This window comes from Meleagris gallopavo, chromosome 1, assembly GCF_905368555.1.
Source record: "Meleagris gallopavo chromosome 1, MGAL_WU_HG_1.1, whole genome shotgun sequence".
Lineage (NCBI taxonomy): Eukaryota > Metazoa > Chordata > Aves > Galliformes > Phasianidae > Meleagris > Meleagris gallopavo.
Genome location: NC_139404.1, coordinates 33,498,694 through 33,516,690, shown reverse-complemented (window position 1 = coordinate 33,516,690; position 17,997 = coordinate 33,498,694). Strand labels below are relative to the sequence as shown.

At 47.7% G+C, this 17,997-nt stretch overlaps 2 protein-coding genes across 6 annotated transcripts in view; one reads left to right on the top strand and one right to left on the bottom strand.

Annotated features, from left to right (window-relative positions):
- Positions 1–2,404, bottom strand: part of LEMD3 (LEM domain containing 3) — a 48,936-nt gene extending 46,532 nt beyond the window's left edge. For all 4 annotated transcript variants that reach the window (XR_014882375.1, XM_019611253.2, XM_085220557.1 and 1 more), the window contains exon 1: positions 888–2,404. Coding sequence is in view for 3 of the 4 variants with exons in the window: in XM_019611253.2 (XP_019466798.2) it covers positions 888–2,310 (1,423 nt within the window). In the remaining variant the exon portion in view is untranslated. The remainder of the gene's footprint in view (positions 1–887) is intronic.
- Positions 2,405–16,917: 14,513 nt separating this feature from the next.
- WIF1 (Wnt inhibitory factor 1) overlaps positions 16,918–17,997 on the top strand; it is a 41,694-nt gene continuing 40,614 nt past the window's right edge. The window contains exons 1-2 of one of the 2 annotated variants that reach the window (XM_085220583.1): positions 16,918–17,162; positions 17,249–17,388. In XM_085220583.1, coding sequence (XP_085076709.1) covers positions 17,030–17,162; positions 17,249–17,388 — 273 coding nt within the window. In that variant the 5' untranslated portion in view covers positions 16,918–17,029. The remainder of the gene's footprint in view (positions 17,163–17,248; positions 17,389–17,997) is intronic. The other variant, XM_085220575.1, reaches the window with a different exon arrangement.

The window sequence follows — 17,997 nt, the reverse complement described above, 5'->3', positions numbered from 1 at the left end:
CTTTTCAACCCAGGCCATTCTGTGAATCTCCAAGAACCCTCTAATGGTCTCACATCCCAAAACCGGCTTTTCAAACAATTTTGCATTGCTCCCAACGAGCAATGACATGATTTTCCATTCTGATATTATTGCCTCCTTAGTTGGAAATGGTACACTTCCATCTCCACATGTTTTGTGAATAGAAAATGGTACTTTCTACATCCATTCCAAAAAGTTGCTTCCTTGTATTAAAGATACCCCAAGTAATATAGGATTAAAAAAAAAAAAAAGCCGTGAAAATCAAGCTGCAACACAACAGTATTTAGTGTATAATCACATTCTCATTCTAAATATATAAGAAAAGCACATATTAGAAAATAATACATAACAGGTCCAAAGTCTGCACAAAGTTTGTTTAGCACTGAAAAAACACCTCAGCCTAGCATCCTCCCCTTGCCTCAATACACAACCCCAAAGACAACCTGCTTAATCACTTAACAACTATAGCGGAACCTTCACCCTGCAAGAATCCCAGGTATCCAAATGTGCATCTTCTCTGAAATGCGTAAAAGCCTTACCTCGTCGATTGTCTATTAACCATGCATCTTCTAGACTGAACAAAACATGAAATTGCTTTGTGAAGAAAACGTGCTAGAAAACAAGGTATCAACAGATTACAGCAGAGAATAACCAGGATACGGGTTTATCCCCAGATGTCTAGCAAGCTTCACTACATCACTTTTGGAAGGCCAGTCTGTTTCTGTGTGCTCCATCCTAAATGAGAAATTTACAGAACAGCAGGACCCCAAACTGTGCAGCACAGACTGCCTGAGAACGCAGAGTTGGATTAGCAGCAGTACATCCCGTTGCAGAAATTAACTGTCCCTTCCCCTTGACCTAATACTTACTGTTGGCTCCCACATCCTCAGCTACTCCAGAACCTCTCATTCTCAGGTATGTGAATCCCAGTATCAGAAAGAACAAGCATGCAGCAGTTAAGAGGAACATGGACAGGTAATGTGCACTGAAGCCTCCAGTGGTGGATACCTCCTCTCTTTTGAACTGTTGGAGAAGCTCCTCCTCGGGCTCGGAGAGATTCTTCTTGTAGGTGTTTTTCAGGTAGGCGTGATTTGAACCCGTATGATTGGAGTGGTTGAGTCTGAGGGAGGCGCTCCCGCCCGGGGGGAGGCTGTTGGTAGCGGAATAGATCCTGGGCTCGGCGCCGTGGCTGCCGGCGGCCCCGCCGAGGACGTGGTTGTCGGTGGCCTTCCTGGCGGCGCCCGGGGGCTTGGCGCCGTCACCGCCGTCCGCGTCCGTGGGCGGTGCCGCAGGGGCTCTCCTGGCCGGGCCGAGGCGATACCGGGGGCCTGCGGGACCCGGCTCCGGTCTCTCGCATCTTGCCTCCGCCGCCGCCGTCTCCTCGCGTCTCCCGCCCCCGTCTCGGCTCCCGGCAGCGGCCGCCCCCGCCGCCCCATCAGTCGCGACGGCCGCGCCAGTACCGCAGCCCCCGCCGGCCCTCTCCCGAGCCGTCTCCATCGCGCCAGCGCCGGCCGCAGCGCATCTGCTCGCTGTGAACGGAGCGGACTTGCCGAGGCTCCGCCTGGGCCGGCGGGCCGCCGGTTCCTCCCTCGGTACCTGCTGCCGGGCTGTCGCCTCCTCTTCCTCCGAGTCGGAGTACTTGTCCCCGCCGCAGGCGAGCAGCCGGCTGCCGTTCACGGTCCGGTTCTTCCACCGCCGCTGCTCGCCCTTCTCCTCCTCCTCCTCCGCGCCGTCGTTTTCCTCCTCGCCGCCGTCCCCGCGCTCCCAGGTGCCTGGAGCCGCTCTACGGGCCGCCGCCGCCTCCCACCAGGCGCCGGGCTTCCGCCGGGCCGCCTCCTCCGGGGGCGCCGTGCCGCCGCCGCCGGGCCTCGCACCGCGGAAGAGGGGCGAAGCCCGCTCCCTCCTGCCGCCGGCCTGGCCGCGAGGGCCGGCCTCCGCGTCCGACTCGTCCGAGCTGAAGCCCAGCAGCACTTTGCCGCCCCCGGCAGGGGGTGCTGCGCGGCTCCGCCCGCCGGCGGCGGCCCCGGGGAGACAGGGGTGCTCGGCGCCCGCCAGCCGCCCGCCCGCGCCCGCTCTCCCGGCGCCGCCGCCTCCGGCCGCCGTGTTATTGTTGTTGCTGTTCCGGGTCTTGTTGGCGCCGCCGCGGGCCCCGGCCCGCTCCTCCTCGCGCAGCTTCTTCAGCTTCTTCAGGTAGACGGGTCGGGTGCTCTCGGTGACCGGCCCCGGAGAGAAGCCAAAGCGCCTCAGCTCCGAGAAGAGCTCCTCATCCGTGAGCTGCGCGGCCGCCGCCATTTTCCGCTCCCCCGCCGCCGCGGCGTTTCCTACCCACGCGCCGCGCCGCGCTCCCCGCCGGAACTGACGCGTGCGCACTCGGCTGTGGCCTAGACCCGCCCGTCACCCCCAGGCGCCGCCCGGCCCCGGCACGGCCGCGTCTCCGGCGCTCCGCGAGCCGTCCTGCCCTGCCCTGCCCTGCCCTGCCCGCCCTGCGCTGCGCCGCACCCGGGGCAGGGGAGTGGGGTGGCCGGTTCCCGTCAGCGGCCAATGTGGGAGGAGGTCGGGGGCAGGAGCTGGTTGGACTGCAGTAGGGACCCCTGAAAGGCGCTGCAGGGCGAGGCTTCAGCGCATCTCTCTCGGATCGAGCGCTGAACGTCTCCTAACGCCGCTTTCCAGTCACAACATTGAATGCACCCAGACCCCACCTGATCGCTTGGTGTCAGCCGTCTGCTCCTTCCTACCCAGCCGCTCCTCACCCCTGGCTGGGCTCTCCTCTTGTAGAAAGACAGGCAGCGCTGTGAGGAGATGTTGCTGTGATACACTCAGCAGTGAGTGCTCCTGGAAGATGTGCCCTGAGCATCACTCTCCTTAGGTTCACCATTGCCTGGAGATGTTGTTTTCTTTAAGAAAATATGCTGTCTCAAATTTAGAACCATGAAAACTAATGACATACATCAACGTGTGTTTATCAGCTGGGTGTTTGTCAGAATGGTTGTGCCAACTGGCATTTCTCAGCATGGGGCATGTGCCAGCCCTCCTGATTGCCCCTTTGCATGCAGGCCTCATGTGGAGCCTGCAAAGTCCCTTTCTGACCTGCGTGCCTCCGTCTGTCCATCCCAAATGGCAAACTCTTGGCCTATCCACTGATGAAAACGCTGTAAAGACAGCACTGTTTCCATTTCAATCTAACTGTAATTGCCCTTGTAGGAGTGCACACACAGTGGTGCAGAAGCAGGATCTGGTGGTAAGAGTAGGTGTACGTTTTCTGCTCTAGGTCTGCTGCAGTGAGGGATGTGGCCTGCTAATGTCAGAACTGAAGCTGCTAAGCTCAGTCGTGGAGGAACGTTTGCAGAGCAGGAGTTCAGATGACTGTAGCTGTGTGCTGAAGGCTGAGCCAAGCAGAGCTAGAAGAATGTCATGAAACCATCCTTCATAATTATGATGAATTGTGATGATTAACTGCTGTACTCCACCCTTCATTTCTGACCAACCACACCTGGAAGCACAGAGCCAACCATCTGATCTCAGCCTCCTTTAACATAACCTTTCTGAAGCTGCGGGGTCTGTTACTGGGTTACTCTGTTGGTGCTGCTGCATTCCACATGCAGGGGAACCATTTCACATGCAACAGTGTGCTTTGGAGCAACACACTGAGCTCTGTGTGTACTGAAGATTACCTTCAAAATCAATTCTACTGTACATTAAACCACTAACATAAATGCACCCACTGACTTCTCTCCCCACCTGAAAGTAGCTAACTGATATTCCAAATGCCATGAGAAATGCTTCCAATATTCCACCCCTTCTCTTCAGTGTGAGCAGCCCAAGCCTTCCAGCATCCCTTTGAGCTGATCCCTGAATATGCCCCCACACTCAGTGCTTACCTCCTGCTGCCTATGGCACTGCCCAAAGCACCTGCAATAAGTCCCAGGTCTGATAACAGTGGGACAAGTGCATTTCTGGCTACACACTGACACCTTCCTTTTATGAGATGAGTGTGTGCTGTCCTAGAACTGTAGATCCCTTGATTTTATCAGTATTACTCAGATGTTCCAGCTTTTTATAACAGCGAGGTCATTAATTAGTCTACAAACCTGTTTACTTGGCAGCAGGAAGGCAGTAAATACTCTAAATTGTCAACAAATTAATCACCTCCTGCAGAACTATATAGTGCATATGCACAGAGCAACTAACTGAAAAGTCTGTATATTCCAAGTCGTCCTTGAAAATGTGTGCCAAAACATTTTGAAATGTTTCAAAAGTATGTCTCCTGGTTGATACTAAAGTAGGGATACTACCAGTCCCAGATCTCCATGTTTGTTTATCACTATAGATTTGTATCAGGATCTCCAGGTAGCAGATTTTTTCAGCAGATGCCAAACAAAGATAATCTTTTAAAGATAATGACTGCAGGGACTGTGGAGTTCATTCTTTGGGAAAAAAATTGGCTGTTGGTTTTTTGAACAAGGTATTTTGAATTTTCCTCTCATCTTTAAGAATTGACGTTCTAAGGAAATCTCTGGTTCTTCCATCTAGTGAAATTGTGTTTTTGTGCAAGTCAGCAGTCATGTTCCTACCAACCTCATTGGGCCTGGGATTTGAAGTAATATCTTAATACTGCTTTTATCTTTCTTTCCTGATTTCAAGTTTGTGTGACGTCTATGAATTTTATTCAGACTCTCTGAATGACAGTTTGCCTTTCTAGGTTTAGCATGTCTTTTACTGCAACTTCGCATTTTGCTGATACATCTTCTGCTGATATGCTTTTGTTTCCTGAGGGCACCCTATTAATATTTAAAAGACCTATGCCATCGCTTGCCTTTGGATTGCTGCTGGTTTGTGGGTGAGATAAGGGCACCCACAAAGAGTCTAATGCTTGTACTTCCCACTTGGTGCTGGACTGCTTGCTCTGTGTGAGCACAGCGTGTTAGATGTCTTCATCTCAGAAAGAGGCCACTGTCTCCACATTGCAGTGCTTGCCTATGAGTCTCATAGCAGCTCCCACAAAGTGTGTGATAACTTGCTATGACTGTGCACCTCTTGTCTCTAAAAGGGAACAATCTTCGCTTGTAAGTCTGAGCATCCAGACTGTCCAGCTCCCCAGGAACTGAGGTTAAAGTACACCAGCTATCGTAAGACACCTCAAAGCTATTCACAAAGAAAGAATAAATCTCTTGCAGTACAAAACAGTCAGTCAGCTGCTGGCCGCTAAAGCTTTCTTGCCCTGTTGTCTTATGTCTCAAAGTAATTGTTGCTGTACAAGACTATTGGATGCTGTAACATACATTTAAAGTGGATGACTAATGGATTGTGCCATTCATTCTTTAAATCACTGCAGTGGGTTATCTCCTGAGTATTCCAGTTAAATTTGAAAAGGAAAAAATGAAGCTGATCTTAGTAATCAGACAGCGTATTTTTCATACTGTTTGACTTCTCTTAGCATATAGAAGCTCTGCTAATGTGTAACACATATTTGTGGTCCAGAATCAGCAGTTGTTTTTGTACATGCATGTGAGCATTTACTTTCCTTCTATTGAGTACTTCTTCTATTGCTTTCAAGGACTGGGGAAACTTTCAAGTTCTTTACTATGAGAGTGGTGAGGTGCTGGAACAGGCTGCCCAGAGAGGCTGTGGGTGCCCCGTCCCTGGAGGTGTTCAAGGCCGGGTTGGATGGGGCCCTGGGCAGCCTGGTCTAATATTAAAAGTGAATGGCCCTGCCTGTGGCAGGAAGTTGTAGATTCGTGATCCTTGAGGTCCCTTCCAACCATTCTGTTGGAATGGGCCATTCTGTGATTCTGTGATTCTGTGAAACATAAAAGCTAGAGAGGCATCCTTAACCACTGGAGGATATTGGGATCCCATCACCCTGAAATTGACAGAGCACTGAATGCTTAGAGATGCCTCATTACCTACACTCTTGTACCTTTCTTGCTCTCTCACAACCTCGTGGGATGCAGATATGTTGAATAAACCTAAGGAGATATTTTGATGATGTCCTGAACATCCTCTAATGTAGGGGCAGACACAGCACTTTAGCCTGCGACTTTGATAGTGTTTGGCAGCAATGTAAAGAGCGGTGTAGTCATAGCCACAAAGAGCTCACTGTTTACAGTTCCATCTCTGACTTTGATTTATTGTGAATGTCTTGAAAACTTATTTCATTCATTTAATAACCTTTAAAAGAAGAGCCATCATTCATGGTACAGAATGAATGAACTTTACTTCTTATGTTTTCATTTTAAGGCTAATTGTGTAATGCTTTTCTTGTGCCAAAAGGCTCAGATTTCACTTTATTCAATAAATAAGCAAAGCACTAAATTCAGTGTGTTCTAAATAACTATCAGCGCTACTGTAGGTGAAGGCTTCTGCCAGTTTAATTGCTCTCTTGTACCCATAACACAGGAGTAGTTATTCCTTATCTCTAGAATACACATTTGCCTCCATGACCTTCCATCAGAACTGCATGCAAGATATGAAGGCAGGAAGCCAGCAGTCCTTAACAAAACCCACGTTTCTACAGAACCTCTTTTCATCTCAGCAGCACAGACTGCCACAAACAAATCGGTCTCCCGCTTTCAGCTTTTTATTGAGTACTGAATCAATTCTTTTGTTGCTAGTGCTCAGTGGTGTGGGCCTTGCGTACTTAGATTTTCTTATGCTGTGCAATTTTCTCTGTCAATAATTGCACATAGAAAATTTCTCCCGTAGAGGGAGAAGGAACTTCCTTAAGAATGACTCACAGGCAAGGGGAGTGAAGTCCCACTGGCTCTAAGAACTACCATTCCTACTCCAAATACGTGCTGCATTTATATGACTTTGTTTTCTCATAAAAATTAAGAACATTTAGGGGATCATCACAACAGATGATTTTGGCCTAGTGGTAAGTTATCCACATCTCCACTCTAAAAACATCTTAGTTCTACCTGAACCAAAGCTTCTGTGTCACATCATGGGAGTATCCAGCATGCACTGAACATTCCGGTTGTCTGCCGTGTATAGACAACATCACTGCACTCAATTCCCATCTACACAGAGTGGCACATTGGAGGTTTTCCTTTGTCACTGCTTACCCTTCAGCTTCTGGGGTATGACATGGCAGCTGGCCCAAGAGTAGGCCACATTCCTCCTTTGCACTGCTCAACTCTATATGCCTGCTCTGTTGGCCTATGTTCGGGTTCTGCGTGGCAGAGAGGACCAGTGAGTGTCTTGGTTGGAGAATGGAGCTAAGGATGCCCAGCATCTGAAGGCCTGGAATATCCATAGGAATATCCTCCAGTTACGGGGCCATTTGTTCTTATCTCTGCATGGTCGCTACAGGCCAAAGATCTCCCTTTTCCCCTTGTGTGAGGTTTCATATAAAGGCCAGATCTTTCAAGTTCACTGTGTGCCATGCAGCATCCTGGCCAAAGTTTTTATGTAATTTTTCAGACCAGAGACACATCTGATGAGCCATTTAGCTTATTATATGTGATCTGAAAAATCTTATTGAACTTGCATTAGAACTGAAGTCCTTTTACTGTAAACTGTTGGACCAGCTCCAATAATACTTCTGGGAAATCGACACAGCAGGAAAGCCCTACTCCTCTCCCTGTATAGAACCAGACAGGAGCAATCCCAACGCTTTCTGCCTTATCTCCAGCTCACCTTCTTGAGACTGAAATTGGGCTGGAGTGGAATAGATCTCTTTTCTTGTGGAAGAGAAGCATAAAATATACGAGAAAAAAAAAATCCAACACAGATATACACAAAAAAATCCACATAGAGTAGAAACAAGGATAAAACAGTAGGAATATGGGAAATTGTATAAAAAAAAGAAAGAAGGTAAAAAGAATAGAAGAAAGGAGAGGGAACAGCAGAATAGCAATGGCAAAACACACAGTAAGTTAGAAAGCAAATACTGAAGTGGTTGCTGAAGATGTAACACAGAAAGCTCTGTAAGACAGCGTAGAGCTGATGATTCAAGAAAATCTAGAGGAAATTGTTAGAGAAGCTCCCTGTGCAGCTGGAGTGAGAGAAGGCAGGGGAAAAAAGCTGTGATTCTGCTCTCCATCCCCACTGCAAGGGGAGCAGTAGATGAAAGCGTGAATAATCCTCTCACGACTTCATCCATGCTGCAAACAGTTGTGCTCCAGTTGTGCTCCAGTTGTGCCTATGGAAAAGGAAAACAATACTTGCATAACTGAAAAATTGGAGACCAGTAGCAAACCTAATCACACACACTCTGAGTAACACGACAGAATCTCCTCTAACTTATCACTGTTCATCAGCTGTGGACAAAGGCTTTTCGTGCTAAAATTAGTATTTGTGAAAAATTTCCAGGGAAAAAAAAAAGCAATTACAGTATGAAAAATAAAACGTTGTCAAATGTAACAGTGCTCTGAACAACCAAATCTCCTCTACAAAGAACCAAGGAGAAAAAAACTAACTACTCCTCCACTGTGGCCACTGTACAGGGGAGGCTATTCAGAGAGTTCTGGTCTGAGCAGTGTGAGAAATGAGAACAAAATAGCTTTCTGCCCTCTCAACCCAAAATAGTCAAAGCAATCTGCAGTGGGATAAGAGACAAATTAATACTCAGTTTTGCGGATAGAGAACTAAGGTACAGGGCAGGGTAAGGGTAACTTCTTACACATTTCTGTTTCTTATTGTCTTAAGTACTATGAGTAATCTTTAAAAAGTGCTTAAATTGAGCAAACACTCCAGTGTTAGCGGCATAAAGGACCCAAATGACTCACCTGGGGTCATAAAGACAGCTGTGAACTGTGAACAGAGATGTGAACTGAGCTCATGCCATGAGGACACCAGAGGGAAAGCAAAGAGACCTGTACTTCGCCCCTGGCATCCACTGCCTTGCTGTGTGGCAAATCACTTCCTCTTCAGGTGACTCAGTTTCTCCTACAGGCAAACGGAAATAATGATTCATCTTTGTGAAAGTCCTCTAAGAACGAAGATGGAAAATGTTGTAGAAGAGTAAAGTAGCAATTCCATTCCAGTGCTTTCCCAGCCCATTCTTGGTCCTTGACTTGCTGGATATTTTAGAGAATGATACCTTGGTTACTGTGAATGGTATTCTTGTTAGAGAAAATGAAACTGAAAATTATATGGAATTAAATGCAAGATAACTGCTATTATATGCTATAAACAAACAGAAGATGTACCAAAAGAAAATGTTCTGTGTTGCAGAGTCAGTCAGCCAAAAAATAAAATGCCAGTTGACTACTCAATCCAGAGGAAAAAAAAAACCCAGTATGTAACCATGTAATTTAAAAAGTTGTCATAACATAATCAGAAACAAAGTGGGTAGATATAATTGGACCCTTAGAGATGTGCTGAAACAGGCACAGACGGAAGAGCTGAATGGGAAAGTGTTAGATCATGAAAGGAAGATTTTTAGAGTGAATAGCCTTGTTAACAGCAAAAAATATGTAACAGTTGAAGTAAGATAGGGAGACAAGAAGAGAACAGATGAGATTACAGGCCTTGTATTGTGGGTTTGTGACTAGGAAAACTGAATTAACTCTGTGACAAGCTCAGATAGTAACACAGAGAAGATGTGCAAGCTAAGCTTTCTAATGAGACCTTTGCAGCTGTTCATGATGTTCTAGATGTTCAAGTTCAGATGTATAGAAGACCACTTCCTAGAAACTAATCACAAATCTAACTGAAATTAATTGGAAATTCATCCAGAAAGATACAGGATGGAAACCTTTCCAGCTAAAAATTATAATAACCATTATTAATTACTCGCACACAAATTTTCAAAATCCTACATGTACATTTTCAGCTTAGTGTACATTTGCCATTTGTTATATTCATATGAAAGACAATCCATAAATATCCAATTAGACAGCAGTAGCTTAGCCAGCTATGTTGATCAAAATGGTACCTTTGAATCGATTGTTAAATCTATATATTACATATGTAAATTAGCATATAAAATTTAGAAAATACACTCCGACCTTTTTTATAAAATGTTTAAAACTCTCTGGCATTGAGAATTTAGTGTAATCTCAGTCAAAACAATATCATCTCTTACCCGGGCACGGTTTCCATGTTCCTTTGCGGATCCTCAGCTCAAGGACAACCACATGTCCATTCTTAGATACATCTGGACCGACTTTGATCTTGTGAAAGAAAATAAATATATAAAGGAAGCAGAATTGTTCTGTGAAAACTATAAGTACTTCAATTGCTTCCGTATATTTTGCACAACATTGACATGTATATCATATCACTGTCTTGTAATTTGGTTTGGGGTTTCTTTTATAACACATCTTTGCTTTCCATGGCTTATTTTACTAACTCTCTGGAGCATTTCCTATTTTAATTATCATTTAAAGCCATGCTTTAGGACATATTAATCCTTAGTCCTTCCCTTAGGAGCTGATTTACTATGCACAATTCAGCACTTTTTGCATCATTTTACATCATTCGTATTGACATTGAGTTGGCTACACAAGTTCCCTCATCCTTCTGCTAACTGAAGTCTGGACCCTTTTAAATCTATTTGCAGTTGTCAGGATTTTCTGAAAAACTCATCCCAGACAAAAGTCACTAAGTACCGTTACAGGCATGTATATATTTTAACACTTTCTTTATCCACCATTGCTCTCAAAATTTAGTTTTATCTTCCAACTGCTCCACAATTTGTCATTATTTCTTCTCCTTTTGACACCTGGTAATGCTGTAGTACTGCATCTGATATCTGTTGCTGAGAACACACACAAATTCCAGATCCTCCATCATCCCCTTCACTGAGTCTTTAGGTTTCTTCGCTGGAGTTACCTGATTCCCCACTCTGCTCAGCCTGTTTGGTAAAGCCACAGTCCTCACTGGGGCTACTGAGTGCAAGAGGAACTTTGCAAGTCAGCACCATGCTCTGCAAGAAGGACAACATCAACACATTAATACACATGTACAGAGATTGCTGTGCTCACTTCAGGTGCTGCCTGTGTAGTTTGGACCCAAAAAGGGTCTTGCTTGTTCTCTGCATGGAGAAACAAGGTTCCTGTGTCTTGGCTACTGCACAAACCTTCTCCAGGAATTAAAACAAGGAAAAAACCCAGAGCTGAGCACTCTGAGAGGTGCAAGTCCCTTTATGCATCACTCAGGCACCTGCTCTCACTGCCTGCTGCAGTCACAGCCCTGGTCCCCTGCTATATCCACTGACTTCAGCAGGAAGCAGTGCCAGACCTCTGCAGAGATTCAGTAGTCTGTTCTTTTCTCAGAATACTCTATTTTGGTTAGATAATTTTCAGACGTGTCATTGAATAAATGTGAAAGAAGGTTAATGTGATTAAAAAGTGTTGTAGCTACTGTGTTCAATGCCAGGCATGTCCTATCCTCTTGCTGATTGGATCCTTTTGTGCTTTTTGAACTTGCTGACACCCTGTCCTCCTGCGTCTGGCACTGCATTTCTTCCTCTGGCTTTCTTCCCTGAATGTCAGGATCAAAGCCCTTGGCATTTGGTTCTCCAGCTCTTTGCCCTTCATCCCCAAAGGACTGCAAAGCCTTTGTCCTCAGTGCAGATATTTTGATTCTCTTTGCCTCCTCCAACATGAAAACCCCTTCTTGGTCTGCTTCTCTCCAAGTAATGCTGCAGCAGAAAGTCACTGAGCGATGCATTCCGTCCTGTGGGGAAATTAAGCTTAGCAATTTCTAGAAGTGCTATGAGATAGAAAACAAGGAGTGATACGTGGATGCCTGGGAAACGGGAATTAAAACTTCTCTGGAAGAAAATAATTTGCTGGAGGAAGAATTTTCCATGGTTAGGAATGTAATAGGCCCTAATTATGAGTTCATTATTTTCGTGGCATAGTTCTTTACTGGTTCAGATGACTTCATTGTGTTAATTTTTTCCTCCATTTGGCTTTGTCTGTAGTTCAATGTATCATATAATCACAGAATGGCTTAGAGGTGGAAGGCACTTCCAAGCCTCTGCCATGGGCTGGTTGCCACCCAACCCGCTCAGGCTGCACAGAATCCCACTCAATTTGTCCTTGAGCACCTCCAGGGATGGGGCACGCACAGCTTCTCTGGGCAGCCTGTGCCAGTGCCTCACCATCCTCTGATTAAAGAATTTCCACCTAATGTCTAACCTAAACACCCTCTCTTTCAATTTAAAGCCATTCCTCCTTGTCCTATCAGACCACGTAAAAAGTTGGTATCCCTTCTGTTCATTAGCTACGTTCAAGTACTGGAAAGCTGCAATGAGGTCTCCCCAGAGCCTTCTTTTCTCCAAGCTAAACAAGCTCAGCTCCCTCAGCCTTTCTTGATAAGAGAGGTGCTCCAGCCCTCTGATCATCTTCATGGCCCTCCTCTGGACCCTCTCCAACAGCTCTTGTTCTTGTGCTGTGGGCTCCAGATCTACTTCAGCACATGGGTCTTGACTGGAACTCCTAGAAAACACTCCTTGAAGATATCTCAGTCATGCATTCCCGTCTTTCTGACTGCACAGTGAGGAAAGCAGCAAAACTAGGGAACCTGAGAGGTTTTGCTGCAGGGATAAAGGCATAATTTGCAGGGATAATTCTGCACTGCAGAATTACAGAAAGAAAAAAAAAGAAGAAAAAGTAACATGACAGGAAAGGAAGAGCAGAGACATCAGCAGCTCTCCCACTGCCATATGAACCACCCAAAACCCACACAAACCCAGGACACAGGTAGCCCTGTTCCACGTTCCATGTCTGCCACTCTCTGGTTTAGTTGGGAGGTGCCTGGGACGTGGTCTCAGCAGCACCTGCATCTTGTGTTAACAGGATGAGCAGCGAGACAGGCAGGGCTGCCCATTTGGCAATGCTGGCTTTACCACTGCCTGGCCTGGATGGTATCCCCACACCTGGCCTGTGTGCTGCTGCAGCTCTGTGCCAAGGCCCTGCTGCCTGGCTGCCCTGCTGCCTTGCACAGTGTGGAAGGTGTGACAGAGGTGTGAATGGAGCTATGCAGCCCTTCCCTTTGCACTGCCCAAAATGGTTTGGAAACCACCTGATTTGGGATTATTTCCTTCTCTTGTGCTGTTTGATGCCAGAGGGAAACGTATGGCCTAAGATGATCTTTTCCTACTTTGCTGTTCACACATTCTATACCATATGCAAGGCATGATCTGAGGCTGTGGCATCTGTAACCCCCCCCATGTCTGTCCTTCCTTATCACGGGTGGACAATGTAAATTGTATTCTGCTCCCAAGGCCATATTAAGGTGACAGACTTCTCAGACATCAGCTACAGTTTTCTGAGAATGCTCCTAAAAGCTTTCAGTATGCTTTTTGATTCTATCTCTGTGAAATGTTAACAATGTGATTAGTTTTAACCTTGACTTTGCAAGCAATAAAGCTTTCTTGCTAAGTAAGTCACAGACCAATGAAACTTGCACAATCTCAGGGTTGCAGAAGCTGAGCTCTTACTCTCCTGTGTATGAGATGAGCATTGGAGCCCTTAGGGCAGCTACATTCAGCCACAAATCACAGTTCTCACACATTTTACTCCTTTTCAGAGATCAATAATTATCGCGTCTGCCCACTATCTCCTCCAGAATATGTAGATATTCAACTGTCTGAAGCTGATGTTGTAAGTAGAGCAATTTGCATAAAACAGACTTTTTTTCCACTTTAGTACAGCACAATAATAATTTCCAAAGGATGAATTAGGCTAGATGTTAGGAAGCAATTCTTTACTTGGAGGGCGATGAGGCATTGGCACAGTCTGCCCAGGGGAGCTGTGGATGCCCCGTCCCTGGAGGTGTTCAAGGCCAGGTCAGATGGGCTGCCTGACCTGGTGGATAGCAACCAGCCCACTGCAGTGGGGATGGAACTGGGCGGGCTTTAAGATCCCTTCCAACTCAAGCCATTCTATGATTCTATGAATCACTGTCAGCACTCTATGTTCTTTGCCATTTCTAAGGTACAAACTTCCTCACTTCTGCTCTTCTCTCTTTCTCCCCTTTTATTTTTCACTTTGCCAGGATCATCTGACTTTCCCTCCAGTACTCCTCTGCAGGACTGAAGGAGGCTGTTAAACCCAGACAGATTGAAGTAACAGAGGCAGTAAGAAAAGAGCTAGAAGAGAGTGAGTTGATGCAGAAATAGGAAAATTAACATTACTAGCAGCCTCACAGGGTCCTGAATCTAACATAGACCGGACTACTGAAGTTTGCCTCTCATGTCAGACTCTGATTTCACTCAGAGAAGTATGGTCTTTGACTGAAGATTTGCCTCATTTGGGGATGTCTCTGCCATCCCTTCTCCATGTAATGCTTCTGATGTGTAACAGTGTGTGAGAACAGATTGCACCTCCTATCACTGACAGCACAGAGGATGTCTCTTTTCTTCCTCTGCAGTAACTGCTTGCTATAAGATACTCCCTGAGACCTGCACTTCTCCATCAAATCACATGGAAATCCAGCATCTGCTGTGCTCAGTGAGAGCCACTGCACAGCCCTGTATAAATGCTGAAGTTCTGGGACATGCAAGGGAATGGTTTTCTATGCATATACTTCAATATGAACATGTCCCAGGAATATCTCACAGCTCAATGCTTCAATGCAACTTGAAAACATCCATCTAATCTGTCTAATTGTGGATTTTATAACTAGGAACAGTACAATAAAATATGACAACATAGAACTAATTTGAACTATTCCTTTTACTACATTTTTTCAGTTGTTTTCAGAGTGTGTAATTTTCATTATATGTAAATATGTACTTCCAATCAATCAAGTTTTGAAAAATCTGAAACAATAGCTCACATGCATAGAAATGATTGATAAAAATGCAGTCAAACTGAAAGCCAGAAATGCACATTTCTTTGTGGGCAATGTCTTCGGTCTGACAGCTTTAAATCCAGGATTCACACCTTTCCCTCAAACACCAAATCGGCTCTGGAAATGGAACTTGCAGCCTTTGGGCAGAGGCTGAGGTGGTGTCAGCAGGAGGATGATGGGGAACCGATGCCTTCAGGCAGGCAGCAACGGTCCATTTGGTCACGAGTTGATAAAAGAGTGTTTCTTTAAAAATGAAGGCGTTGAAGTCTATCTTTACTACAATCTATTAAAATAATGACAAGTGCAGTAAAAAAAATAATAATAATAATTAAAGCAGCATGTGTTTGCTAGATTAAGTATTCTCTGCTAGATTAAATATTCTCTTCTTAAATATTTCTGCAAGCTCCTGTCTCATGTGCAATACATTTTCTAAGTCCAGCAGCAGGTGAGGCACCAGCTTCACACACACCTGTCTTTTTGGTAGCCAGCCTAGTCCATGGCTGTTTAGAATCACAGAATCATGGAGCCATTGAATCATGGGATACCCCAAGGTTGAAGGGACCCATAAGGATCACAAAGTCCAGCTCCTGGCTCTGCACAGGGCCGCCCGAAAGGTCTGTCAGTGCCATGCTCTGCAATGGGTGTGCCACGAATGCAGCAGGAAAAGGAGCAGAACAGAAAATGGAATGCTGTACTGTAAGCAATATGGAATAAGAGAGGGATGTGAGAGACAAGCCACGTTCCAGACAGCCACGTACAGCTGCCATACCATGAAATGAAGAGCATCTCAATCAAAGGTGTATGGAGCTGAATATCAGCTTCAATGCATTGGAAATGATGGTGGCAAAATTTGCACAGATGGGTCCCATAAATGCTCATAAAGGAACATAACATTTCACACAGAGTGTGGTGAAGCACTGGAACAGGTTGCCCAAGGAGGCTGTGGATGCCCCATCCCTGGAGGCATTCAAGGCCAGGCTGGATGTGGCTCTGGGCAGCCTGGTCTGGTGGTTGGTGACCCTGCACATAGGGGAGTTGAAACTGGATGAACATTGTGGTCCTTTTCAACCCAGGCTGTTCTATGATTCTATGATAAAGAACCCCTTATGCATGTATAGCAAGAACTATTGACCAAACTGAAGGTGGGTTTCCTGGATTGCATCATTATTGTTGACAAGATGTGGTGTCACCACTACAAGCCTGAGTAAAAATGACAGCCCGTGGAATGGCCACATTTCCAATGTTTGAGATGCAGTCCTCAGTGGGTAAAGTGATGCGTGCCGTCTTTTGGGGCAGACGTTTGCAAGCGCGACATGCAGGTTCTTGTTAATCGCTGGTGAAAGCAAAGCTAAATGGTGGCGATTGTGTGTGTTGAAAAACAGCGTTTTGTAGCAGAGAATGCGCTTCAACAAAGAATGTCATTGTGCCGCCGCTCGGATGGGCAGCTGCGAAAGCGTCGGGGGCCGCGAAGGAGCGGCTCGGAGGAGGATGGCGGCCGCCAGGGGGCAGCCTCGTCCCGGGAGCCGCCGGGAGCCGGGGGCGGTCACTGGGGTGAGCGGGGCAGTGGGGCACGGGAGTGGTGCTGCGATCCGGAGCGGTGCTCCATTCTCCTGTGTGTGAGTTTGTGTAGTATGTATGCGTGCTGGAACAGGCTGCCCAGAGAGGCTGTGGATGCCCCGTCAAGGCCAGGTTGGATGGGGCCCTGGGCAGCCCGGTCTAGTATTAAACGTGGAAGTTGGTGGCCCTGCCTGTGGCGGGGAGTTGGAGATTCATGGTCCTTGAGGTCCCTTCCAACCCGGGTCATTCTGTGATTCCGGGATTCTGTGATGCGTGCACGCCTTAGGGAAATGTGTGTGTTTCTCGTGTGCTGAGCCGCGGGTCCTGGAGGGAATCGTTGTTAGCTGCTCAGCTAAAATAAAATAAAATAGAACTGAAGTAAGGAGTCGGCCACTATCGTTTCCACACGTGTGAGCTGGCGCGACTCCTGCCGGAGCGCCACGCGGGGATACTCGGGTTCGTTCAGACTTTATCCATCCCGGTTGGCTTCAGCTTTGAGAAAACAAGCAAACAAACAGAAAACTTTCTTAGGAAAGAATACAGAAGGAGCACTCCCGCGGGCGAGGTCCCCGCCGCGCCCCGCCCCGCCCCGCCCGTCCCCGCCCGCCCGCGGGTGGCGGCGCGGCGCGCAGCGGCAGAGGCGGCGGAGCGGCGCGGGCCGGGGCCGGGGCCAGCAGCGAGGCGGCAGCGGCGGGCGCGGAGCATGGCCGCGGCGGGGCGGCTGTGCGCGGCGCTGCTGTGCGGGGCGCTCAGCCTGTGCGGGGTGCGGGCCGCGGCGCGGCAGCCCGACACGCTCTACCTGTGGATCGACGCGCAGCAAGCCCGAGTCCTCATCGGTAAGCGGGCGAGAGGGAGGGAAGGAGGGCGGTGGGGCTCCCGCAGCCGTGCCGGCGTCGCGCATCGCACCCTATGCCCTCCGCAGGCTTCGAGGAGGACATCCTGATCGTGTCCGAGGGGAAGATGGCCCCGTTCACTCACGACTTCAGGAAAGCTCAGCAGAGGATGCCGGCCATCCCCGTCGGCATCCACGCCATGAACTTCAGCTGGCAAGCTACCGGACGGGTAGGTGCGGGCGGGGGCATCTCCGGTGAAGAGCCCGGGGCCGGGCGGTGCGGCCCGACGGGGCGCTGAGATGCGGGGACGGCCTCGGAGCGGCTGTACCGGCGGGGCGGGTGTGGGCACCTTCCGTCGGCGTGCGGGCGCTCAGCGCGGGCCGTCCGCCGCTCTCCGTTCGCTCACGGTGCGCAGCGAGCCGAGGGTGCCGGTAAGTAGAGGTAACCCTCAATGTGCCGGTTTTCATCGTGAAACTGTGCTTAGAGCCACGCATCTCCGTGCGGATTCTTTTGTTGAAAAAGCGAGGGGTGCGCGATGTGTTTGCATGAGCGCACGCAGGTAGCTGCGCTGCTGGCAGCCTTCGTGTAAAGCTGGAACGTGAGCCTAGGTTAGCATGGGTACAGAAAATCTCAGGGGTAAAATGATTGGTTTTTACAAGGCTGAACACTGCTGTTATATTTTAGTACATACCATGTATTAGAGCTGGGTAAAGATGAAACTGTATCTTCAAACAGTCAGTGACACCTGAGTGTGTGATTCAGCCTATGGCAGCTTCACCCCCATGGCTGTGTTTCTGGCTGTGTGAAAGAACCCCTCCTGGTGATGGATCTGCTTGGC